We start from the raw sequence: 27,538 nt of genomic DNA on the forward strand, positions 1-27,538 counted from the left end.
ACATCACACTTAGATTTGTCCCAGGAATAGAGTTAAATTGGCACTCAAAGGCCACAATAATTAACACACAGTTACGTGTAAGTTGTTATTATTAAAAACCCCAAATTAAGAGGTAGTGTAGTGTTTTATTTATTTATTTATTTATTGAGACACAGTCTGGCTCTGTTGCCCCAGCTGGAGTGCCACACTTGAACACGGCTGACTGCAGCCTTGAACTCCTGGGCTCAAGCCATGCTCCTGCCTCACAGCCTCCAGAGTAGTTGGGACTACAGGCGCACGCCACCATGCCCAGTTAACTTTTTGTTTGTAGAGACGGGTCTTCCTATGTTGCCCATCCTGGTCTCAAACTCTTGGACTCAAGCGATCCTCCCACCTCAGCCTCCCAAAGCACTGGGATTACAGGCGTGAGCCACTGCACCCAGTCTAGGATAGTGCTGTGAATAAAAGAATGGACTCTGAAGCCAGATCCTCTGGGCTTGAATCCTTGCTTCACCATCCACCTCTCTCATTATGTTGTGAGTAAATACCTAGCAGGTGGCAGTTAATTTGAAAGCTCTGGTATTTAGACATATAAGGAATAATTTGCCCTAAGTTACAGGGTAAATGATGAAGTTGGATTGTAATCTTGATCCTTACATCTTACTACCGCTTATAGAAATATTGCCTATCTAGATTATTTTTCCATAATTCTTAAAATATGTTTTCTTTCCTTTTCCTTCTCCTTTCATGGCCCACATTTTACTTTCTTTTATTAAACTGAAAACCTTTTTTATAATCAACATTTACAAAAATTTCTAGTGCAAAAATTTTAACTCAAATGTCCTCAGCTGTTAGGTACTTCGTTTATGCCATCCATGCACATTTGCATGTGTAAGGAGTTGTTTTGTGCTGTAAATTGTTTTTCCCTTCTGGACATAGCTCACTAGCGGTGAGCCACTTGAACCTTGCATTTCCATTCATTTCTTGTTAATTTACTCAATAGTGTCTCGCACTGGATACCGTTGTAACCAGTGGGTTATTCAATAAATTACCAACTGACTGGCAGTTCCTCCTTGTGTTTTATTCTATGTTTCTTTTCTTGATTATTAGCTGACTTGTTTGGTGAGGGGCTGTCAAGAACATGCAAATTTCACAGCCATATAAAAATTACCTCGTCAATGTCTTTCCTCGAATTGAAGCAGAGGATTTAGTGGCAGATTTGGTTTGGCACCTTCCACTCTAAGGAAGATGTAAAAACTAAGGCGCATGTACTCCAGCTGCGGGGAGTTTTCGTCGCCGCTACCCTGTCCCTCATAAAGAAACAGGACCTCAGGTGGTGGGCGGGCGTGGGAGGAGAAGGGGTGTCTTTAAGTCTACAGGGGAGAGTGTAGCAAGAAAGAAGGAAAAGGTAAGGGGACTCTACAGCTTCTAGGTTTTGTTCCTTTTTTCCCTCTGGACGGTGGTGGCAGCTGATCAGACACAATAGCTGGCAGTCCCCCACCGAAGTGAGGATAAAAATGACCCTCAACAGCACCAGCAGGAGCACTGAGGAGGGGAGGGGAGTGTGTACGGAAGGGGGCGAGGATGAGGGTGACAAGGTGACAAATGCTGCCGCCGACCGCGAGCAGCTCCCCTCCGGCCCCGCGAGGCTCGGAGTCCGGGAGCCACTTCCCCGGAGCGGGGCGGGGTGGGAAGGGGAGGCCGAGGGGGCGGCGGCCTTCACCCGGGGGCGGGGCAGAGGGCGGAGCGCAGCCTGCATTACCAGCTCCTGATTGGCTCCAGTTCTCTCATCGCGTCTCCCGATTGGGCAATTTGCAGCGGGAGATGTTGTGAGGCGCGGCGGGGCGGAGCGAGCTGCCCGGGGTCTGTGACAAGGCCCCGGAGCCGAGTGGGGAGGGCGGCGGTTGCGCCGCGGCTCCGGACCCTCTGTGATCTCGAGTGTGGCGGACAGAGAAGCGCAGCCGCCTCTCCACAGTTCCGCTAGCCGCGCCAAATCTGCTCAGCCGCTCTGCAGAATGTATACAGGGGAAAGAACCGAAAGAGCGACGTTTCGCTAGCTCCCCCCTTCCCACCGCGGGGAGGGATTTTGCTGTGGGGCGTGAGGGGACACTCCCTTATCTGGAAGTCCCACGTCTCGTCACAGCCTCATTGCCTTCCCGCTGTTAAAAAAGGGGGGGCACAATTCACCAAGCCCTGTCCCGCGGTCTGGGACCTTGGATCCCTGAGTCTGCAGATGTCGCCGTTAGAGGCTTGTCCCCCTCTCCACCCCTGACGCCGACCACCAGGTGTCCCTTCCCCGGGAGCAAGCCCATCCTTGGCCGCCGCTGCTCAGCGCTCGGGAGTCTGCAGGGGCGGGGAGAGCTGTGTGTGCCTGGTTTTGGGGTGCTGGGGAGGGGCGAGGGCTCGTAGGTCCCGCGACGCACGGGGAGGGGGCAGGCGGGCACCCCCCTCCAGCCCCCGGCTAATCCCCGTTCTCCAGCGTCGGTGCCCCGGGCCCGTGTTATTCAAGACAGAAGATACTCAGCCCCAGAGCCTCCCCTGGGGAGGGGAGGGGAAGGAGGTGGAGTGGGAGGAGGTGGGTCCAGGGAGGAAGAAGCGAGAAATCCGCCCCCGGGAAGCAGCTCCGCGCGGTCGCGGAGCGAGGCGATTCTGTCACTTGGCGTTCGCGGGCGCCGGAGCGGGGCCCCGGCCCGGCCCGGCGAGGCGAGGGGAGAGTCCGGCGGCCGCCGCCCCGCCCCACGCCCTCCCGCGGCGGCCGAGAGCCCGGGGCCGGCCGGGGCAGGTCGCGGCGGTGCCTGGGAGCGGCCGGCCGGGGGCGGCGGCCTCGGAGCGCGGCGGCGGCGGCGGCGGCGGCGGCGGCGGCGGCGGGATCGTCCTCCTGCGGGTCCGACTGGCGCTGGGCGGGCGGGGCGCGCCGTCCTGGAGCCGGCCAGCCCCGTGCGGATCCCCTCGTCCCGCTTCCTCTGGTGCGTGTCGGTTTCTGTTCCGTCTCAGCCGGGAGGGCGCTGCGCTCGCCGGCCGTGGAGAGCCCGGCTTGCCGCGGGCTTCCTCCCTTCCCGCCACCTCAGGCCACCCGGCCCGGCGCTGGCTCGGGGCCGGAGGGAGCCCGCGGCGGGCGGCGGGCGCCGGGCGGGGGCGGAGGGGCGCGCCCGCGTGTGCGGAGCGAGGGCGGGCGGCGGGGCGGAGGAAAAGGCACAAAGGCCGGCGGCGGGCGCTGGGGTCCGGCCGGGCGGCCGGCCGTGGAGGAGGGGCGCCCGGGGCGGCTCATGAATATTAACCGAGCCTGCGGCCTAGCGCGTCCCGGCCGGGCCCGGCGCCCGGCCCGCGTCCCCGCTCCAGCTCGCCGCCGCGCCTCGGCCGCCCGGCCCGAGCGGGCGGGAAGGGTAAGGCCCCCGGTTTTGTCTGGTCCCGGGACTCCCCGCACCTTTGAGAAAGTCCTTATTGGGGCCGCTCTCCCCGGGAGCTCCCGGTCCCCGACCCGCCTCAGGAAGGGGCGGGGGAATCGTGGGGAGGTGGGTGGTGGTTTGCTTTTTCCTCGTTTTTTTTCCCCCTAGGTGGCCACAGGGCAAAGGAAACGGTGTCGAGTTGTAGTTGGGGGAGCGGCCGCGACTGGAGAGTTGCTCGGGTGTAGCTCCGGAATCATGCCCCGGAGCGGGAGTGGCGCCCGCGTCCCACCCGCGGCCGCGCACGCCTCGCCGGCCGTCCCCTCCGTCCCCACCCAGCCCCGCCGCGGGCCAAGGAAAACAGCCGCCTCCTCGGGGACGCCGGCCGGGGCGGAGGGGTGGAGGGGCGGCGCCCGAGTCACCCGGAGACGCCGTCGAGCCCACGCCGGCCCCAGCCAGGCTGGCTTTGTGCTTGCGTTTTTGGGGACCGGAGAGGAGCGAGGAGGGGGCTTGAAAAGTGAGCCCGTTTCAGCCTCTTGGGGGAGAAAACTTCCCCGAAGTGTCCCTGTCTGGGTGATGCAGAAAGGAGCATAGACACCCCTCTGCTCTGCCCAGGAAAGACAGGAATTAAAATGCACTTGAACGGGGAGCGTTTTTTCTTGAGGGCTGCAAAACAGCCAGGTGTGTTTGTCGCAACCGCTGGGCATTTCTGAGGTTTCTCGTTTTTAAAGCCCCCTCGGATTTAAAGACTTTTTGTTTGTTTGTTTACTGTAATTTTTAGTTTATTTCTTTCGCACCGGAGGAAACGCGAATTTGGTGTGGACATGTGGGCGAGACAGTGACAGGCGCCTGGAGAAAGTTCACGCCCTTTAACTTCTCCTTTTTCTAGGATCTCTTTGGGAGCTGACACTCGAGCCTTCACGACCCATTCGGATTTTTTCCAGGACTCAGGAGTGGCACTGGGAAGAAGGGGACGGCTTTCTGCCATTGGCCTCGACACTGGTTGCTAAGAAGACTTGTCGCCTTTGTTTTTAAGTCTCCAGAAATGGAAGAAGAAGGCGAAGTCAGTTGAAGTCACGAGAAATCAGCGAGGCATTCGAAGGCGCTTCCGGAAAACCTTCATTCCCTGGCGCGTTGTCTGTGTCACCAGCCCTGCCCCTCCTCGGAGCCCTGCTGCAGAATTCTTCTTCGGGTGTGTGGTGGCATTTCCCCCCACCTCCAATGTGGACTCCAAAGGATTTGTCCCTTCTTTGTCATTTGAAATGAAATGATGGCCACCCGTCGGACTGGTCTGCCTGAGGGAGATAGTGACAAGCTCAAGGCTTGCGAGGTAAGCGCGGAGCCAGCGTCCCTGGCCGGCAGGGCGGTGGCCTTGTGTCTTCAGCGTACTGCAATTTGGGGGTCACTGGCCACCGGGCCTCACAAGGGCTTTGAGCTGGTTGGTGGGAGCGCCCCAGCTTAGCCAGTAGCGAGGTGAAGCCAGGCCTCGTCTGTTTTCAGGGACCCCCGTGATTCTTTTGCAAGAACATGTCACGCATTTTGGAATGTCCTCATCTTGGTCACCCCTTCTCAGAACCAGGAATTCTCCCGTCTCTGTGGCTGTGGATACTACAAGCCTGAGAATGGGCACCTCTGTATCCGTTTTCTTTCAGTCTCCTTCCAAGATATTTGGAGTAGAGCTGGTTGGGGGTGGCTTTGAGCGTTTTGTGTGTCTGTGTCTAGGATTTGCCCTCCCAGGGGCAGAGAGGGCAGCTAGCATGGTTTTGCACCTGGAACTTTTGTCTTTCTTTGGTACTGACGTGGGAGGCGGGGCCTGGCTGCTGTTGCTGCAGATCTCTACTTTGCGTAGAAAAAGAAGCATTTTTTCGTGAACAGCTGAAGCACAGCCTTGGAAAACGACCTTAAAGAGTCTTAATTCCAACTCTTGGAAAAATCTTTACTGTTCTCTCATTTATACCCTCCTTTCACTGCTCTGAAGTTCTGTGAGCTGCGCTGGGGTGTCAGATGGGTTGCGTTGCTGGTTAGGGTAGCATCTACCATCTTTCCAAGGATCCAGAGATTTTACTTCACCTTCCTGAAAGTTTTTGAGCAGGCAGGACAGAAATCATAGAAAATACATTGATTTATGACACCCATATCCGCTGTTGCCTGTCCCCTTTTTTTTCTTCCTTGTGTTTAGAGATTGAAGTATTTGTTTACTTCTGTTATGAATATACTATGTTTATTATTGGCAGTTTCTGTAATTTGTTCTTTAAATGGACTGAATATTGTTATCCTTTAAATTTTACTTTTGATATGCCTATGTTTTCATTGAAGGGTTGAGGATTACTTTGGACAATAACGTACCCAAATGCACCCTCATTCACTAGCTCATTTTCTTTTGCACCGCGTGTTAAATTTTACCTTCTCAGTCCTTGAAACAAGGTCTAGCTCTAAGTGTGTGAGTTTTGGCGTTTTAGTAAAAATCAATCAGAAGTTAAATTTTGGTTCATAAAGCATGCAGCGAAACTTGCTTCATGCAGCTTCATGTTGAATTAGAAAGTTTACGCAGAAAACGCTGTGAGGTACAGTGTGCTATTACTGTGGAATTTATTGGGCAGAACTATAGGTTTACATTTAGAATCAATGTTTTACTTTTTGACGTCTGTAAACACCTGCTTGCAGGGAAAAGCATGATTAAGTAGAGCACCACAATCCTCTGATCACGGTAAACCATAATAACTCCTTTTGGAAGGCCTACCTGCAACCTGGTGATTGCTTAAATGTGTATTGCAGTTACATAATAATACGGATTGTAGTCCTGAAGCCTTATTTGTCATTGTCTTGTGAATACTTTAATTAGCATTGTATTTGCATTCTATTTGTGAGAACTAATGTTATTTGATTTTTTTTTTTTTTTTTTTTGGTCATTTAAGAGATGCCCTGAAACCAAGAATTTAGACACATCTTGTCCTTGGCTAGCAAGCAGTGTTTCCAGTTTGTTGCACACTTGGCTTTTATTAACAATGACAGTTATGTATTTTTTTAATGGCTGTGAAATTTGTTTTCATTTGGACCTTACTGCTGGCGTGGATATATTGTTTCTAGTTTGGGAATGAAGAAAACACAGTATCATTGATGTTTTGCTCATGTGAAATATATACACAATACTTAGATTTGATATTAAACTACAGTATTATTTGACTTTCTAAAGAACAGGTGTTTTGCTTAGATTCTGTGTGAAAGTGGAAATAAAGGGGCTACACACTGTCCTCATAAAACATTTTAAAAACTCAGGGTTGAGAGTGAAGAGAACTTGTGTTAATTATTGCCTGTGTTTAGTTGTGACGTATTTTTTATTGCTGATTGATGCTTCTCATACACATTAAATCTTGTGAATATTTTTTAGTAATAGAGAGTTGCCAGTGAAATACTTTGGGCTGATATTTAGGTTTTCGAAGACTGCACTTAATTTTTGTCCTCAATTTTATTAGAAGCACTACATTCTACAGTGCTACTATCATTCTTAAAAAAATTTTTTAGAATCAATAATGTGTTTGAATAATACATTTATTGCATTTTTAACAAAGAGATGGGCATGCATGTCTTAATGCTGTCAGGCAAGAAAACCTAACTTTGTAAAACAGAAGAAATCAATGTAGCGAATTAATAGGAGTCTCTGTTTCATGCTTTATCTAATTAGCCAACTCCACCATCTCTGATTAAGGCCTTGTGCTTTGTTGAAAAACAGATTTCTTGTTCATCTGAAGCATTACAATTTAAATGTGTTGATATATGAATGCATTTAGACCTCCCCACCCCAGGATATATGGGAAGGTTCAAAACAAACAGTTCTCTTCAAATAAGATATTAGGACAGTTCAGTAGAATATGTCTTGGCATTATACACTTAGGGATGGTCCAGATTGTAGTCACACAAATTGATATACTTTATACATCTCAAGGTGTATTTTTAAAACTTGATTTCACTCAGTCTGAACCTTTTAAGTGATTTTTGGGGAGTGTGTGTGTGTCTAGTCTGTGAAGTCCTCTGACACCAATATCCTTGAGAACTTGGTCACAAGATCACTTTATATAGATTCTTCTGTTGAATCCTCTGTGATATTATCACCCCTTTTTATATCATCCATATAGCTTCATCTTTCAAGGTTTAACTTTTTTTTTAGCCAAAGAAGAGGAAACTTTCCCTCAGCTTTCTAAACCAATGATTTTTTCCCCATTTCTATAATTTATTTCACTTTTTATCTGTAGTCCATACTCTTGTCCAGTAATAGGATTTTTGACACTTTCATTGTTTACTATTAAACTTTTTACTAATGCAAATGAACTTATTTTTGTTTTGCTTCTTCACCTGGGCTAAGATTATCCATAATTGAAATGTATTATGCTGATGAAATACACTTGTTGGTTGATTTTGAAATAGTGTAAACAATGTGCTAAGACATTTTTCTGGGTACAAGTTTGTATGAATCCATGCGTCGACTCTTCCTTCTGGAATGTTGGACAGTTTGCTTTTTTGCTTTTATCCCAGACTCCCTGGTTCCATCTCGGACTCTCCCTCATCTCCTCCCTTCCTTTCTATCTTCTTCTCCATCTGCCTCTTTTGTAGGGTTTTTGTTCTTCTTCTTGTCCCATTGTTGGTTTTATCCAGAACAGAGCCCTTTCCATTCCTTTATTATATTTTTCACTCCCTGGGTTTTATTTTGCACTCTCCTATGTGCTGGTGACTCCCTATCTACACCTCTGTCTCAGGCTTTATGGTTGATCTCTAAACCTTTTCAGCCAGTTGCCTATTTACCGAACACTTTAGGGGGATATTCCCCAGGCATTGCAAACTCACCAGATTTCACCCCTACCACTGACCTTCCCTCTTCCTGTGCGCCTTCTTTCAGTGAGTAGCCCTACCATCTATTTGTTGGTCTAAGTGAAAAACTAGGTCAGCATCCTTGACTCTTGTGACTCGTCATTCCTCATATGCAGTTTTGTGGAGTCCACATTCCCAATACCCACTGTTCCCACCTGAGTTCACATCAACACTGTCTCTCTGATGAACCACAGAAATAGACTCCCTGTGGAGTGTCCCAATAACCTAGCCTTGTCTTCTTCCATAGCTCTGTCCTACTATAATCAGAATGATCTTCCTGATGGGCAGATCACCTGAGGTCGGGAGTTCGAGAGCAGCCTGAGCAACATGGTGAAACCCTGTCTCTACTAAAAAAGCAAAAATTAGCTGGGTGTGGTGGTGCATGCCTGTAGTCCCAGCTGTTTGTGAGGCTGAGGTATGAGAATCCTTGAACTCAAGAGGCAGAGGTTGCAGTGAGCTGAAATTTCGCCAGCTGATCATTCCATTACCTCCTGTAAGGCAGTTTTCTGTCTTCCTATTTCCTCTGAAATAAAGCTCACACTTCGGTAATTTGGCCTGCCCTTCTGTCTCACCTGTTACTTCTTTTTGTTCTTCCTAGATTGAACTCCCTTTGGGCCTTTTCTTCCACCCTTCCGTCCACTCTCCCCTGCTCCTCCTTCACTCCATGGTTGATTTTACTCATAATTCTGATCTTTTCTTCAATACTGCTTCCTCAGGAAAGCCTTCCCTGACCCTGCAAGACTGTTTGAATTGCCCCTAGTGTATTCTCTCAAAACACTCTGTGCTTTCAGGAATACCAGTTACGAGTTTATCTATGTCTCCTTTGGATTGCAGTCCCCATAAGAGCAGGGACAATGTTTCCACAGTGACTGACACATAGTTCTAAGTGTCGAGTGATATTTTTTGACTGAATAAATGAATATGCAGGAAAGGCCTTACATTTTATTCAGTGTTCCTTTAGATTCCAGGACGTTATACTCTCTTAATGATCTTCTACCTTGTTGTCACCTCCTTTCGTGTCTTTGAAGTTTCCTCAACATCCTGATCTGCTAAACCTTCTGCACCTCAAGGCTCGGTTAACCCTCTTTTCTTCTCCCAATACTGTTTCATGGTTTTAAATGTCATGTATATGCAGGTAATTGACACACACCCCCCCACTTATAAAGACATATATTTCTTTATGAGTACATGTGTACATCTACTGCTGACCTGCCCCCGTCTCTCTCAAATTCAAATTTCTATATCCAACTGACTGACTGCCTAGAATCTCCATTTGGATAGTAAATAAGTACATCTGAAATCACAGTCCTGCCTCTGCCTCCATTCCCCTAGTCCACCTTCCCAAGTCTGCTGCTCCCAGTCTTCCTCATCTTAAGTAGTAGCAATCCCACCCTTCCAGGCCAGGCATCTTGGAGTGATGTTTGATGTCTCTCTTTTTTCTCATACATGACATGTGGATTCGGTTGACTGATTTCTCCACTTCAGTCCTTGCCAGCCTGAAGTCTGTTCTCCACACAGTAATCAGGACAGTTTATAAATCAAATTGTGTCATTCCTTTGCTCAAATTCCTCAGATGGCTTCTCCTTTCTCTGAAGGCCAAAGTTCTTGCAGTGACCTGCAAAGGCCTGTAGAATTGGTCCTCCCCGCTTCCTGAGCGCTCCTCCTGGGCCTCTTCCCTCCTCACTCTGTGCTAGCCATTTCTGGTCTCTTGCTTTTCTGTGTGCATAAAAACATGGGAGTCCCCAGAGCCTTCCCACTCACTGAACCCTCCTCTTAGAACACTCTTCCCCACCCCGGTCCCTGCACAGCTTGCTTCCTTGGCTCCTTCAGGCTTTTGCTTAGAGGTCACCTTCTGAGTGAAGCTTTGCCAACCACTCCCTTAATTGAATGCGCCTCCCCTGCTCCCTCTGCCATGCTCTGCCTTCCTTCTTTGCTTTATCTCCCTGTCACTTAGTCTCCACCTGGCATGCTTATGCATTAGATTTTGCTTGTTTATTTGAGACAGGTAATATATCTAGAACGCAGGTGTTAAGAGTGCAGTTTGTTTTGTTCACATTGTATTTCTTGTGCCTGGAAGTGTGCCTACCACATAATAGGTTCTCAATAAATTTTTTTTTTTTGAATGAATAAATGAAGACTTAGAAACATTCCAAAATGTTATTGAGCTTGCATTTGGACATGTAGTCTGTGAATTCTTACTTTATTTTCTTTTTGAGACAGAGCCTTACTTTGCTGCCCAGGCTGGAGTGCAATGGCACAGTCTGGGCTTACTGTAACCTCTGCCTCCCAAGTTCAAGCAATTCTCCTGCCTCATCCTCCTGAATAGTTGGGATTACAGGCATGCACTAGCACGCCTGGTTTATTTTTGTATTTTTAGTGGAGACGGGGTTTCGCCGTGTTGCCCTGGCTGGTCTTGAACTCCCGATGGCAAAGTGATCTGCCCACCTTGGCCTCCCAAAGTTCTGGAATTACAGGTGTGAGCCACTGCGCTCGGCTGAATACTTACCTCACTTTATACAAAATATGTACAATGTGAAGTATGTTCTTCCTTAGCCTTCCTGCCCACCTTAAATTCCGTTCCATTTCTGCTGTTAAAATTTTTGGTGCCTTTTTTCTTTGTACCTTTTTTACCTTTAGGAAGCTGGTAACCAAGTAACAGTAACGAAGACAGTGTGTAGTACAAACATATGAAACAATTTTCACCAAGAGATAAGATCATAATAATTAAGACTAGCAAAAGTGCAATCAGACTGGTGGGTAAGAGAAAATAAAAAGATAATCAATCTGTCTGTATGGATGACATTTTATTTCTTAAAACAAATGGCTAGTATATGAATGTTTCTTATTACATGTTTTTATTTTTTCATGTCCTGAATATTTCATAACCAGTTAAAAAAAAGATCACAAACATTGACTGTGACAAAATGTTAACAGTTGTTAATTCTGAATGATGAGGATATGAGGATTATATTATTTTTACATTTTCTCTTTTTTATTAGCAAAACAAAAGAATACTATATAGACTTTAAAAATAGGTACTATGTTATCAGTCTTGTGTGAAAATTTGATTTGTAGAAAACCTATGCTGCTTAAAACCATACTTAAAAAGCATATACACTGTTCAAAACAATACTTAAAAATCAATTTTTAAAAAGCATGTTTCTTCATTGGAGGCATAGGATTCATTCTAGGCTAATGATAGTATGGTGTAACTCTGTTATTTAATTTTAATTGTGTGTTTCTTTATATACTTCAATTTGTGTCAGAATACTGTTCCATGCCAAAAGCTTTATGCTGCAAGTTAGGATTAAAGGTAAAACCTGTTAGAATTGAGAACGTTGGCAGTAGCAGCAGCAGGTATCATTAAGTGGCATTTCATCAGAAGCCTGGGTTTGAATGTATCGAGGGGCCTATCACTAGATAAGAGCCATCAGCAAAGTGAGTACCCAGATCTGAAGAATTTCTCCATAAATTGTTAATGTTCCTTTGCATTCATTTCTTCCAAGTTAAGCATTTTATGAAGCTCATTGTGCCTTGATGTTCTTCATTTCTTTAGTTACTACCAGGTCATGTAATCTAGCACAAAAATAAGACTCAGTTTCTTTTGTTCTTTGCTTTGTGAAGGGTCCTGCCATCTTATTATAGTTAACAATATGCTGATTTAAGTATGGGCAATGCTAGTGTTGATAAAATGCACAGATGCTGTTATTCAGTGCAACTATTTTCTGTTACAGAAAGACCATATGGTAGGCACTTGTTTTTCTGTCTGGTTGATGTGATTAGATTACTAAAACGAAAGGTTATTGGACTTAAAAATTGTCCTACTATTTTATCTAATTTTAATTGACTGTAAGTAATTAAATGTGTTAAAATATTACAAGCCTTTCATATATTCTCTGGTTTGAGGTAGAAAGATATCTAATGCAAAAAACTCAATTTTGGATTGCTTTTACCAAAATAGTTTTATGGTTTAAGTTGCCCTGTTCTCATAAAATTGAGTATTATGCAAATAGTTTATTTAACAATATAATCTGGATAATGGGATTTTGTGCTTCTCAAATTATCTGAAAGACAAATGGATATACTGTACTATAGGGTTAAGAAACCTGATGTGGGTCGGGCATGGTGATTCATGCCTGTTATCCCAGCATTTTGGGAGGTTAAGGTGGGAGGAATGCTTGAGACCAGGAGTTCAAGACCAGCCTGGACAAAATAGGGAGACCCCTACCTCTTAAAAAGAAAAAGAAAAAATGATATTTGATGTGATGGAAATGTTTTCTAAGTCCTCTTACTTCTAGTTATCCATTTAATGTGCGAGAATTTCCACTGTGTAAATTTGTGAATAAAAGAATAGATTGAGAACCCAAATTTGATACTTCTGAATATTCATCTATTTTGAGGAAAGTAGACAGATCAAAAGAACCCGTTTATTATTGTAAAAAAAAAAAAAAAAGCAGGGAAGTTAAACACTTTATTTACTTTTCCCTGGTAACTAGCTGCTGTTGAGTTTTCTATTTGATATTGGGCATATTTTTTGATTCAGAATTGGTTACTCACTGCCTTTCCTCCTGTTGCTTATCTCTGTTCTGAAGAAAGCTCTGGCATAGTCAGGAGTAGTGCTATGTATGTAGAACTGTTTATAATCCCACAACTTCTTTGCCTTTTGTACAACCTAAGGAAGACACTGTCTTGACTTCTATTTTTTTATTCATTGCACTAATCATTAATATATTGAGAAGACTTATATTCTTAAAAGTAAATGTCCTGATTTTCTTCTTACTCACAATGTAGAGTGTCCTTAAATATCAGGACGCAAAGCTGGATTTATGATTATATTTAGACATTTCTTCTGGATATGGCATAGCTAGTATGATCTTGGGGATTAATAGGCACCGTTTTTCTTTTTAACCTTGAGTTATTTATATTTCTGTAATACCTAGTATTTTCCTAGTAAATACAGCTTGTATATTTAAAAGAATTTGTATAAGCCTGATCAGTGAGACCTGCTTTCTTCTCTGGGTTCTGCATATTGGCTTCCGGACACATTATGTGCTAGTGGATGTGAGGAGAAGGAAAGGCTCTGGGCATCCCGTTTAAATCAGATTGTTACTCACATCTTTTTAGGGAATTGTTTACTTTTTATTTTATGTAATCATATATCATAGACACCCTTCTCTGTCCATAGACTGTATAAACAGCCCCCTGAATCCATGGGGTTGCACATCTGTGGATTTAACTAACTGTGGATCAGAAATATTTGGGCAAAAAAAATTGTTGTCTGTGCTGAGCAAGTACAGACTTCTTGTTCCTGTCATTATTTCCTAAACTACGGCATAACAACCATGTATGTGGTACTCACATTGTATTAGGTATTGTAAGTAATTTAGAGATGATCTACTGCAGGATGTGTGTTAGGTGATATGCAAATATTACTTCATTTTATATTAGGAATGTGAGCATGCATGGTTTTTGGTATCTATAGGAGATCTTGGAACCAATCTCCCATGGATATTGAAGGACCACTGTATAGATCTTATACTATTTTGTGGCAACATAGCTCCAGTCTCTCTGCCTGTCTATATGTGGTCTTCTCTACTGCTTGCCCAAGTCTCCCTCTGCCTTTCTCTTGTAAGGTCTTATGTCATTGGATTTAGGTAATTCTCAAGATCCTTAACTTGGCCAGGCGTGGTGGCTCATGCCTGTAATCTCAGCACTTTGGGGAGCTGAGGCAAGCAGATAACTTGAGGTCCAGAGTTGAAGACCACCTTTGTCAACATGACAAAACCATATCTCTGCTAAAAATACAAAATATTAGCCAGTTGTGGTGGTGTGTGCCTGTAATTCCAGCTACATGGGAGCCTGAGGCATGATAATCGCTTGAATCCAAGTGGCAGATGTTGCAGTGAGCCCAGACGGAGCCACTGTACTCCAGTCTGGGTGATGGAGTGAAACTCCCTGTCTCCAAAAAAAAAAAAAAAAAAAGTCAAAGTCCTTAACTTAATTACATTTGCAAAGAGGCTTTTTCTTTTTTTTTTTTTCTTATGAGAAGGAGTTTTACTTTTGTTGCCCCGGCTGGAGTGCAATGGCACGATCTTGGCTCATGGCAATCTTCACTTCCCGGGTTCAAGTGATTATCCTGCCTCAGTCTCTCGAGTAGCTGGGACTACAGGCATGTGCCACCACAGCTGGCTAATTTTGTATTTTTTAGTAGAGATGGAATTTCTCCATGTTGATCAGGCTGGTCTTGAACTCCCAACCTCAGGTGATCCGCCTGCCTCTGTATTCCAGAGTGCTGGGATTACAGGTATGAGCCATTGAGCCCGGCCCTCTTTATTAAAATAAGGCCACACCCACACGTTCTAGGTGGACATAGCCCTTGACACTAGGGTTTCTTCTGTTTGGTCACATGCTCAGATGTTTCTCTTTGCCCCTTTCCACATGCTGATGCTATGCACAACTTACAGGTGTTTTTAGTGATTTGCTTCTACTCATTTCTGTTTTGAGGTTCGTAGGAATGCCTTTACACCTAGTTTTGTTGTAAATACTGCCCATGTGTTTTTGTCGTTGCTGTTGGCTTGCTATCAGGCTGCACTATCTTTTTTTTGATGGGAGAAGGGAATTCAGGGAGATTTCCATGTTCATTCTTAAATAAGGAAAAGATAGTTATGTGAATATTATCCTTCATGTGAAACTGGTTTTCTTTTTTATTATTATTGTTTTTGTTTGAGACAGAGTCTTGCTCTGTTGCCCAGGCTGGAGTACAGTGGCGCAATCTTGGCTCACTGCAACCTCTGCCTCCTGGGTTCAAGAGATTCTCCTGCCTCAGTCTCCTGAGTACCTGGTAATACAAACATGCACCACCATGCCTGGCTAATTTTTGTATTTTGATTAGAGATGGGGATTCACCATGTTGGTGAGGCTGGTCTTGAACTCCTGACCTTGTGATTTGCCTACCTTAGCCTCCCAAAGTACTGAGATTACTGGTATACTGTTTTTCTAAAGGATTTTACAGATGAAGATGTTCCCACGTGGGGAGTAAAGATAGGGAAAGTAGACTATATTTAGGAATGATTTATAAAAGCTTGATTATAGTTGGGCCTTTAATCTCTGAGTTTTTTTTTTTTTTTTTGGCTTTTTTGTTATGAACTTTTGTTTAGTGGTTCTTGACTAGTAAGGTTTACCAGTCATACCTGGGAACTTTTGAAAGTCAGATGCCTGAAACCCTTCCTTTCCTTTTATAATTTTTCAGCATCTTAGGGGATGGAATACTATCAGTTGTTAGGTATGCAGTGAGTTTGCTAGAAGGCAAAGTGCTCCAAATACTTTATTTCTTTCTTTTCTTTCTTCTTCTTCTTTTTTTTTTTTTTTTTTTGAGATGGAGTCTCTCTCTGTCACCTAGGCTGGAGTGCAGTGGTGCAGTCTTGGCACACTGCAACCTCTGCCTCTCGGGTTCAAGCAATTGACCTGCCTCAGCCTCCCAAGTAGCTGGGACTATAGGCACCCACCACCATGGTCAGCTATTTTTGTATATTTAGTAGGGATGGGGTTTTGTTGTGTTGGCCAGGCTGTTCTCGAACTTCTGACCTCAGATGATCCACCAGCCTTGGCCTCCCAAAGTGCTGGGATTACAGGCAGGAATCACTGCACCCGGCCCCAGCTGCTTGCTTTGTGAGACTGAGGAAGGAAGCAACTCATATTTTGCCTACAACTGGTGACAATGACCCTTTTGTTCCCAAGATAAAAGTTAATTGTAAAATGATTCAGATTTGATCTAGTGCCAGACTTTCCTGTTATATTTAGAAGTGTCCTTCCACATTTATTAACGAATTCAACAGATATTTATTGAGCTCCTTCTAAGTGCCAGACACTGAGGGTACGGCAGTATAAAAATAGAGACATAGTCTGACTCCTACCTTCGTGGATATATATGGGCAATGGGAAGTACAAACAATTGATCAAGTACTTATAGTACAGTTACAATGAATAGGATATCAAGAGAAGAGTAAGGAGCTACGAAAACATACAGCAGGCCAACCTCTTGTAGAGATCAGAGAAGGCAACCTGTTGTAGAGATCAGAGAAAGTCTTTCTGGGAAGATTATGTCTGAGCTAACTCAGGAAGGAGTTAATTAGGTAGAAAGAAGAGAAGAATGTTGTGGCAGAGGGAACAACTTTAGTTTCTGAATATGCTACAGCCAGGGAGAATATTTGGTATCTTACTAGGGACTCTATATCTAGAGATGCTACATATAGTATATCAAGAATATGCATATCTAGAGTTATTGGATATTCTCCCTAGCTGTAGCATATTTAGCTATAAGACCAGGAAGGGAAAAATACAAAAGTGAGCAACAGCTTTTATTGAGTATTTTCAATGTACTCAAGTTAGTTTTCATAGAACAACTCTTGTTTTTACCTGTATTTCATCAGTTTCTATACAGTCTACATTACATTATTACAGTAACAAGTAAAACAGACATAAATTTGTGCAAAAATACAACTGTGTTAAGTGTGAATGTCACTTGTTGGGAGCAGAAATGAGTGTCTAGACTATCTTCCCAGACATAGAGCTTAGCTTGCTGTTGGATTCTGTTTGCTAGTATTTTGTTGAGGATTTTTGTGTCTGTGTGCATCAGGAATATTGGTCTGTAGGGTTCTGTTGTTGTGTCCTCGACTGGATTGGTTTTTGTTTTTGTTTTTGTTTTTTAGAGAGAAAGTTTTGCTCTGTCACCCACCCTCGACCTGCTGGCCTCAAGCAATTGTTCTGCTTAGTCTTCTGAGTAGCTGGGACTGCAGGCATGTACCACCATGCCTAATTTTTAAATTCTTTTTTTGTAGAGATGGGGTCTCACTGTGTTGCCCGAGCTGGCGTTGAACTCCTGAGCTCAAGTGATCCTGTCATCTCAGCCTCCCAGAGTGCTGAGATCACAGGCATGAGACATTGTACCTTACCCCCTTTCTAGTTTTGGTACCAGGGTGATACTGGCCTCATAGAATGGGATAGGAAGAATTCCTTTTCCCTTGATTTCTTAGAACAGTTTCAGGAGGATTGGTATTAGTTCTTTTTAGTTCTTTGCATGTTTGATAGAATTTGGCTGTGACTCCATCTGGTCTTGGGCTTTTCTTTGTTGGGAGTTTTTTTTTTTTTTAATTACCAGTTGAGCCTTGCTACTTGTTATTGGTGTGTTCAGGTTTTCTGTTTCTTCTTGGTTCAACCTTGAGTGGTTATATGCTTCTAGGAATTTATCCATTTCCTCTAGGTTTTCTTGTTTGTGAGCATAATTTGCTGTTCATAATAGTCTGTGATGATCTTTTGTATTTCTGTGGTATCAGTTGTAATGCCTCCTTTTTCATATCTGATTTTGTTTATTTGGGTCTTCTCTCTTTTATTTGTTACAACCTCTATGGAAAACAGTGTGGAGATTTCTCAAAGAAGTAAAAATAGAAGGCCTGGCATGGTGGCTCATGCCTATAATCCTAGCACTGTGGGAGGCTGAGATAGGTGGATCCCCTGAGGTTGGGAGTTCTAGACCAGCCTGGCCAACATGGAGAAACTCTGTCTCTACTAAAAATACAAAATTAGCCGGGCGTGGTGGCCCATGCTTGCAATGCCATTTACTCAGGGGGCTGTGGCAGGAGAATTGCTTGAATCCTGGAGGCGCAGAGGTTGCAGTTAGCTGAGATGGTGCCACTGCATTCCAGTTTGGGCAACAGGGCGAGACTCTGTCTCAGAAAAAAAAAAGAAAGTAAAAATGGAACTACTGTTTGACCTGGGAATCTATTCAAAGGAAAAGAAATCCATTTATCAGAAAGATACCTGCTCTTGTATGTTTGTTGCAGCAGTATTCACAGTAGCAAAGATACGGAATCAACCTAAGTGTCCATCAGTGGAGGAATAGATAAAGACAGTGTGATGTATTTGGAATGGAAGACTTAATGGACTAGTAGTCAGCCATAAGAAAGAATGAAATCATGTCTTTTGAAGCAATATGGATGGAAGTGGAGGACATTCTCTTTGTTTCCCACCTAACCAGTGTGCTAAGACATTATCTTAAATGAAACAACCTAAGCACAGAAAGTTGAGTATTACACGCTCTTATTCATAAATGGGTGCCAAAAATGTGTACATGTGGAGGTAGAGAGTGGAAGGATAGGCAATGGAGACTCAGAAGGGTGACAGGGTGGGAGGGGGTAAATGATGAGAAATTAATTAATGGGAAGAGTGTGTGTTATTTAGGTGATAAATATATTAAAAGCCAACTTGACCACTACATAATCGATTCAAATAACAAAATTACATATGATACCCCATACATTTATACAAATAATAATAATAGAGTTGAGCTTGCCATGGGATCAGCCAGTATTCAAGAACTAGCCAAGGAATCAAGAATTTTGGTTGGTCTGGCAAATTAGGCAAAGTTCAATTAAGCCAGCATCTATGGTAATTACAGTTTTGTGAATTTGTGAGGTCATTGAGGGAGAGAAAAGGGTGAAGTCCAGAACCTGAGGGAATACCACCAATTAAGGGACAGACAGAGGCAGACAAATCAGCCAATGATTTCAAGACGAGCTAGTTAAAAAGAAGCTTTTCAGTAGCCTCAGTTTTCAGATTTTGAGGACTTTGAATTTGATCTTTATATTTAGCCTTTGCCAAGCTTCCAGCAGCAGCATTGTTTAACCTAGCTTCTCTCAAACTTATTTTGCTATTGAAGACTTTATTCATTTAACTGTAATTTATATTCTGCATCCTATAAAACAAGTAGGAGCATACTCTGGGAAACACTGCTGTATGTAGGAAGAAAGGAGCAACAGAAGGAATTTAGGCAGGGTAGTCATATGATTAGCTTTTGGTTTAAAAGATGGTTTTGTTAGTCCTGCACAGACAAGATTCCAGAGAGGAGTGACAGGATGTTTGGGAGTTCAACTAGATGCCCTGTGTTAACCCAGGAGAAAGTTGATGGGGGTCTGAATTTAGGCAGTGCCAGTGGAATGGAAAAAGGACAGTTCAGTATATGTTTTAGGAGAAGTGACAGAGTTTGGTAGCTGGATATGAGAGGTAAGAAGTCTAAGATGACTGATTTCTGTTTGGGTGACTAGGGGGATGAGTGGTGAAGGGAAGGGAGGGAAGGTGATGAATTCAGTTTTGGACATGTAGTGTGGAGGTATATGTGCTTAGCAAGAGTTTAGTCATGCAGATTTGGAGCTTGGGAGAAAGGGTGGCATTGAAGAGGGGTTTAGAAGTAATTCATAGTTAAAATCATGGGTTGAGGCGATGACATCACCTATGGAAGCGTAAGAAATTAGAGGGAGGTCAGGGATAGAATTCTGATTTAGAATTCTATCTAAAGGGGTGATAACCTTAAAACTATTAATCATTTATCAGATATCTGTTAGACACTGTTTTAAGCATGTTATAGATGTTATTTAATATTAAAAACTTTTTGAAGGTATTTGTTATTGTCTCCGTTTTACAGATGAATAATTTGAAGCTTACAGGATAAGCCTTTAGCCTCCTTGGTCATACATGTCTTACTAAGATCTAGGCTTTTCTCATTTTTTGTTTGTTTGTTTGTTTTTATTTTCTGATCGAGGCTTTTCTCACACTGCTCCATTGCCTTTTGCAAAGAAGTAATAGTTAAATAGTAAGAGAACAAAGAGAGTGGAACTGTGGTACCCAGGATGACAGACATTGAAGGAGTTGTTAGCTGTGTGAGGCACTACTCAGAGGTTAAGAAAGGACCGAATACCCTTTTGTACCCTTGGGATTGAGTCACTATGAGTGTCATTGAGGATAGCGCAGCCTTGTGTTGGAATTTGTTTGCTGTGGACCGGAGCCAGCATGGTTGATTGATTTATATACCACCTCCCCATGTTGTGTTTTCATGGAATGAATAAAGATGCCCAGAAAAGAAGGAAAAAGCAATAACCTTTTAAACATTAAATTATGTTAAATACTGAGTAAGAATTTATGAAAACTTTCTTTCATAATCAGATAATTTAAATGTACTGGTGGGAAGAAGCTTTGGTAAGATGATGTTGTTCTGCCAGTTAGCTATTGCTGCTTAGACAGGAAAGGGAGGGGAAGATCTTACTTGTGGACCACATCACTGCAGAGCTCTGGTAACCCGCTGCTGTGCTGACAAAAGCTGAGTCAGAGAAGAGATGCAGACTGCGCTATAGGCAGTCATGGCCCAGTTCAGGATTTTAGACTGCATGATCAACCACAATTGGAGTTTGTTGTGCAATCTGTATTGTGCATGGAGTGGTCAGGTTTGTTTCATAAATGTGTATGTATATATTTGCTTTTTAATTCAAAACTTCTGTGATGTATAAAGTGAAAGTAAATCAGGATATGAAAACACTGTCTTCCTGTAAGAGTAGGAAAGTAATCTTTTAGACGATTTTTTTGGCCAAAATACTTGTTTAATCTGATAAATCTAATGATGTGAATTTAAAAGAATTAAGGTAATTCTTCATAGCACAGATGAGACAATTTGTAGAGCTTTAAGTGGTGGAGGAGGGGAAGCTAGAATGAATTACTTAACACTAGCAAAAATTAAAGCACTATAATTGTAACATAGGTAAATGTTAACGTATTTTTGAAGGCATTTGACATTGTATTTATAAGAAAGTAGGCAAGATTTTGGAATGAGTTGCTTTTTAGTTTTTCAGTTTTAGGGAAATATGGTTCTTGAGTTCTTTCACAGTGGGATCAAATGGAAGTACTTTTTAAAACTTTTTCTATTACTAGATAGTTTGTTTAGAAAATGGTTATTTTGCAGTAAAGAAAATGTGCTACAATAGCCATCATCTGCTTTTGAGTGTTCTTCCCTAAGAAGCAAAAACTCTTATTTTTTCCTTTATCCCTTGATCAACATTGTTATTATCAGGTTGTTATTAGCAGATTGTTGCTGTTAATCATAAATAATATTGTACATATTCAGCATAATGGCTTCTTTTACAGAATAGAAAGAAACCTGGTTGATAGCTTTTGTTCCAGTTATCAATGAATCTTTGAATCTTTAAAAACTATGAATTATTTACCTCATAAGTTATTCATCACTTTGTGGGAATTTGTTTTTTCTTATTAAAAACAAGTTATTTAATATTGTTTGAAATTTAAAAGGAAACAGTTGAAAATGTTATTGAACGTGATGAGTGTTAAATAAAGCACATGCTTGCTCCAGCCCCATCATTTCTCAGTTCTTCCATAGCTGTGATGTGAGCTTCTTCGTTTATGATATGGAATTAGTTCCCAGTGGGACTTCAGTACTCTTCTTCATGTCCCGTCTTCTCCATTCTGGAATGGTGAGAAAATATTTTCATAGTTTAGGCTGGGCATAATAGACTGATGTATCAGAGAAATCAGGGATGGAGAAGGTCATTTAGTCTCTGTTTCAGCATAAGATTGATTCCTCAATGCACTTTCTAGTTCTGTCCCTAATGGATTTACATTACCATAAAAAATATGGATTTTGAATGGCTACTAAGAGAATAAAAGAAGATACATACTGCAATTATCTTAACATGTAAAATTCATAATATCGGAAGCCTAACGAAGCTGAGATTTAAAATTTTTTATTGTTTAGTGACTAGTCTGCAGCTATTACTAAACTCACTAGTTAGTCTCATCATCAGAAAACTTTCTGCTTTGAGGTCTGAGACCTTTTTAAGACTTCTTCATTCTGGGTAATTCCAAAGGAATTGTATTTGAGTTGCAATAGAATCTAGAGGTGCATTAATGCAGTAAGCCAGCGATAGCAAATGCTTTTAGGTGTGCCTTGGCCTGGGGTTTTGGTAGGATTGTTGTTGCTACAAATCCTTGTGGTTTAGGTATGATAATTGGCAATTTAGTTGCTAATGTCTATGAGAAGAAGAGTTTGTAGGCCAGGCATGATGGCTCACGCCTATAATACCAGTACCTTGAAAGGATCACCTGAGCCTAGGAGTTCGAGACCAGCCTGGCCAACGTGGAGAAACCCTGTCTCTACTAAAAATAGAAAAATTACCTCTGGGCGTGGTGGCTCACACCTGTAATCCTAGCACTTTGGGTGGCCAAGGTGGGTGAATTGCTTGAGCTCAGGAGTTCGAGACCAGCCTGGGCAACATGGCAAAAACCTTATCTTTTTTTTTTTTTTTTTTTTGAGATGGAGTTTCGCTCTCGTTACCCAGGCTGGAGTGCAATGGCGCGATCTCGGCTCACCGCAACCTCCGCCTCCTGGGCTCAGACAATTCTCCTGCCTCAGCCTCCTGAGTAGCTGGGATTACAGGCACGCGCCACCACGCCCAGCTAGTTTTTTGTATTTTTAGTAGAGATGGGGTTTCACTATGTTGACCAGGATGGATGGTCTCCATCTCTCGACCTCGTGATCCACCCGCCTCGGCCTCCCAAAGTGCTGGGATTACAGGCTGAGCCACCGCACCTGGCCAATTTTTTGTATTTTTAGTAGAGACGGGGTTTCACCATGTTGACCAGGATGGTCTCGATTTCTCGACCTCGTGATCCACCCGCCTCGGCCTCCCAAAGTGCTGGGATTACAGGCTTGAGCCACCGCACCCGGCCGGCAAAAACCTTATCTTTACTAAAAATACAAAAAAAAAATGGGTTTGGTCATGTGCACCTAATAATCTCAGCTGCTTGAGAGGCTGAGGCATGAGAATCGCTTGAACCTGAGAAGCAGAGGTTGCAGTGAGCTGAGATTGTGCCACTGTACTCCCACCTGGGCAATGGAGCGAGACTCTGTCTCAAAAAAAAAAAAAAAAAAGTCAGGCATCATTATGCACCTATAGTCCTAGCTACTTGGGAGGCTGAGATGGGAGGATCACCTGAGCTTGGGATGTGGAGGTTGCAGTGAGCTAAGATCAGGACACTGCACTGCAGCCTGGGCCACAGAGCGAGACCCTGTCTCAAAAAAAAAGAAAGTTTATAGAACTTAGCATAAAGTTAAAAATGGCATATGACAGCATCTCCTATGGTTGCTGTGCTGCCACTTAAAGTATTTGGTGGAGGTCACAAAATCAGTGCTTTGGGGGCCAGGCAGTTGAAGAGTACAGAAAGTGAGTGGATCACAGTCAGGTGTTAGACAATAGAGTCTGGTGGAAACTGTGGATAACTAGAGATTCAGCTTCAGGAGATTGCTGTCATTTTGTACCCATCGTTATTGGATCGTTTAGTTTCCAAGCAAAGCTGAAAATTTGGATTTTTATGTGAACTTGTCTTGATTTTTAATGTTGATGACTAATTCAAGATTTTCAAAATAGTGAGATTTTAGCAAAATACATCTGCTGGCCAGATGTGGCTTAGGTTTCTAGTGCGTAACTTCTTGTTTGTAGGAGGACTTAGGGCGGCACTTGGTTTCTTTGAGTTTCACTGTTGAAGCTAAGCAGTGATCAAGGGTGCTGCCGGACACCCTTGGAAAGCTTATGGTATAGGTCAGAAGAAGCATAGGTGAGAGAAAAGAAGTCACAGAACAAGCAGGGTGAGGAAGGAAAGAGAACAACTGAAGGAGATAGACCAAAGAAATGATACCATGGTAAGTGGGAGAGTATATCCATCATGTCTCTCAGGTGGCATATTGAGAATTCTGCAAGGTTACTTTACTTATTAACTATTGTCACCATTGTAGGGAGGCGGTATAGGGCTGCAATGGAAAGTGCAGAGTTTAGTGCCCAAGAACTGAACTCAAGGCCTGGAGCTGTTTCTGGCTCTGTGGCAATGGTATGGCTTGAGTGTTACTTGCCTTCTCCGCTCTAATAGTACCTACATCAGGGATTGTCATGAAGATTAAAATGAGATCACCTGGATATAGCATTTAACATAGTGCTAGGGGGCCGAGTGCCTAATACATGCTTATAATTATTAATATATTCTAGGTTGGTATAGGTGATGTTATATGAGGTTTATATTAAAACTAAAGAGATGATAGTAAAAGTTCCATTACTGTAATTTTAAACATTATAAATAAAATGCGTGGTCACTTGTAAAAACTGGAAAATATAAATTAAAATTGGTTTACATAATTCTTCAAATTCAACTCCTGTTCGTATGGTGATACTGTCATTTTTTCCTCCAGTGCATCTAGTTTGTGTGTGTTTTGTAAGCTGGAATCATATTATGTACATTTTTCCATTTTAGGACATCATTTTCAATGCCTGGGTAATATTATGAGTGTATAGTACAGTGTATAATATTATACACTGTAATATAAACTATTATGTGTGTATATATACTTAAACCATTTATTTGCTGAACACATAAATTGTTTCCAGTGTCTTGCTGTTATAACATATGGTGACTATCTTTGTGTTTTAAAATGTTTCCTGTTTAGGATTATTTTTATAGGATACAGTCTTGGAAGTGAAATTATTGGGTCATAGTGATACTATTTTTAGGACATAACTTTAATAACAGCCTGGGCAGTATAGCGAGACCTCATCTTTACAAAAAAATTAGCTGAGTATAGTGGTGCACAGCCATAGTTCCAGATATTTGGGAGGCTAGGTGGGATGATTGCTTGAGCCTGGGAAGTGAGAGTTTCAGTGAGCTGAGATCGTGCCACTGCACTCTAGCCTGGGTGACAGAGTAAGACCTTGTCTTAAAAAAACCACTTTAAAAAATACATTTCTGTGTTCAGAAGATCTTAGAGAGGTGATTGTTCTTGGGCTTCTTGACAGATAAGTGAATTAAATAAAGTTAGAGATTACAACACTGGTTATTCCTGTACCACCATTAAGAACGGACGTATTTTCTTCCTCCCACCCCCATCCACCTAGATGTGTGATACATTTCAAATGTTATAATCAGTATTTAGAAATAGAGGTTGAATGTTTGGTAATACTAGAGCCAGATACAAGAAGTTGTACATTAAGTTTTCATATATATGACCTATCCCATCCTTCAAGTCCAATGACAGCTGTTAAACAGCCATATACATAGGGAACTCAAAAGGAATGGGGGAAGCAACAAGCATGGGAGATCCTGGTATTATCACTTCTGTAGATGCTTGTATACAGCCTGTGGTCTGTTTTCAGCCCAGCATCCAATATGATCCTTTTAAAGATCCATAGAACATGAATATAGTGTTCTACCAGAGCCCACCAAAGCCTGTCCATATTACTTAGCGTAAAAGCCAAGGGCCTTAAGAGATTTCATTCCCTCCTCTCATTATCTCCAGTACCCTGTTTCCACTTACTTCTCAAACCCTAGTCATTCTTCTCTAACCACACTGGCCTCCTTTGCTGTTCATCTCAGGGCTTTTGTACTCACGGTTCCCACTTCCTGAAATGCCTTCATTTCAGATCTCTGCATAGCATGCTGCTTTGCTTTTGTTTTGTTTTGTTGAGACAGATTCTTGCTCTTGTCACCAGGCTGGAGTGCAGTGGCACCCTCCGGCTCCCTGGTTCAAGTGATTTTCCTGCCTCTGCCTCCCGAGCAGCTGGGATTACGGGCATGTGCCACCATAGCCAGCTAATTTTTGTATTTTTAGTAGAGACAGGTTTCACCATGTTGGCTAGGATGGTCTCAATATCCTGACCTCGTGATCAGCCCACCTCGGCCTCCCAAAGTGCTGGGATTACAGGCATGAGCCACTGTGCCTTGCCTACTTTGCTTTCTTTAGGGTTTTATTCACTTGTTCCCTTCTTAGAGAAATGTTCTGTTCCAATTAGTTTTAAGACGTTACAAAGGGAAAAAATAACCATGCCATTAAAGGCACTTTTTTTTCTTTGAAAGAAGGTTGTAAAATCGTTGGGAATTTTTGTTATTTAATGGAAATCTCATTTTGTCTAAGTCCATTTCAGGAAAGAAGAGCTGGAGGAATCCTGGATTGGATCCTTCAAACGGGAAACAACAAGGAGATAGGCCCACCGAAGAGGCCCCAAGTGTAGTGAAGTTCCTCCTCCCCCTGGGGAGGCCAAATGGAAGAGGGAAAGAGAGGCTGCCTGGAGCATTTTAAACCAAGTTTTATTGCTTTCTCCCTGAAGCTCCTTCCTCTTCTCCCCTACCCCCTCCTTTTTTGTTAAGAAACAGTTGGTAGCCTAGGTCTCTTTTACTTAGCTGTTAAAATCAGCAGCTGCTTCTAACACCAGTTAGAGGGAGGCTTTACGTTGATAAGCTAGGAAATTGGAAATAGATCTTTTGACATGTTGGTACCTTAAACTCTTGGTACTTTAAGTATAGTATCTATACTCCAGTAGTATCTACACTCCTGGAAGCTCCTATGAAATGCAGACATTCAGGTCTCACTCTAGACCTGGCGTCCCCAAACTACCGCCCTCAGGCCGCATGTGGCCCCCTGAGGCCATTTATCCGGCCCCCCCGCCGCACTTCAGGAAGGGGCACCTCTTTAAGTGGTGGTCAGTGAGAGGAGCACAGCATGTGGCGGCCCTCCAATGGTCTGAAGGACAGTGAACTGGCCCCCTGGGTAAAAAGTTTGGGGACGCCTGATCTAGACTTTAGGGAATCAGAATTTGCATTTTAACAAGACCCTCAGGTGATTCTCCTGCACATTAAAGTTCTGCCTTTAATGACCAAAAGAGAGTTAAAGGTTATTTTTGAGAGATACTTAATTTGTTTTTCTTTAAAGATTACTTGACATTGTATCATCGTTTTAAAAATTAAGACAAATGCAAAGTATTATGTGTTACCACTTACCATATTATGTAAATAATTATGTAGAAAAATTCTAAGTAGCTAAATCCTACCTCTCATTTTTGCAACCATTGGATAAGATCCCAAATCAATTTTTATTCTTTTAATTAGGTAGGGAGCCTGAAAATTGGACTTCAGGTTAAGAACCTCTAGGGTTTTTGCCTTGCTTAGGTATAACACAGGTAGACTTACTTAGGTATAATACATAGATCTACTTACGACCTATGCAACTTAGGACCATTCGACTTTATGACCACAATCGCTAGCCACGACTGCTCCGCGTCTGGCAGTGCAAACGTTGCCCAGCTGGGCGTACGACAGTGCAGACCAGCTTCTGGCAGCACTACCATCTCCGCGTGCACCATTTCAACTGTGCCTATAGCCTACTCAACTTACAACTAAATCGTGTTACGACCGTTCCGCAGTCCCGACCGTGGTCGTAAGTTGAGCACTAGCTGTACTTTAAATTGACTTTTTTCCTGGCTTGACCTCCAGTCCTGCCCTCTGTAGCATTGTGGCTTTGTGGGTGTGCTTTGTGAGTGTTCTCTCTGCACGTGCTTGCTGCGCACTTCCAGACTCATGGCCTTGTGCCTTGTGTGGGAGACATCAGATGGAAGTGGTATAGGGAAACCTTGCTAGTGGGCAGGATGCATATGGGATGA

At 43.1% G+C, this 27,538-nt stretch overlaps 1 protein-coding gene across 2 annotated transcripts in view; it reads left to right on the forward strand.

The window, feature by feature from the left end:
• Nucleotides 1-4,604: 4,604 nt before the first annotated feature.
• The window catches only part of ARHGAP21 (Rho GTPase activating protein 21), a 125,245-nt gene continuing 102,311 nt past the window's right edge, over nt 4,605-27,538 (forward strand). For both annotated transcript variants that reach the window (XM_039478678.2, XM_074404915.1), the window contains exon 1: nt 4,605-4,692. In XM_039478678.2, the coding sequence (XP_039334612.1) occupies nt 4,630-4,692 (63 nt within the window). In that variant the 5' untranslated portion in view covers nt 4,605-4,629. The remainder of the gene's footprint in view (nt 4,693-27,538) is intronic.

This window comes from Saimiri boliviensis, chromosome 8 (genome assembly GCF_048565385.1).
Source record: "Saimiri boliviensis isolate mSaiBol1 chromosome 8, mSaiBol1.pri, whole genome shotgun sequence".
NCBI lineage: Eukaryota > Metazoa > Chordata > Mammalia > Primates > Cebidae > Saimiri > Saimiri boliviensis.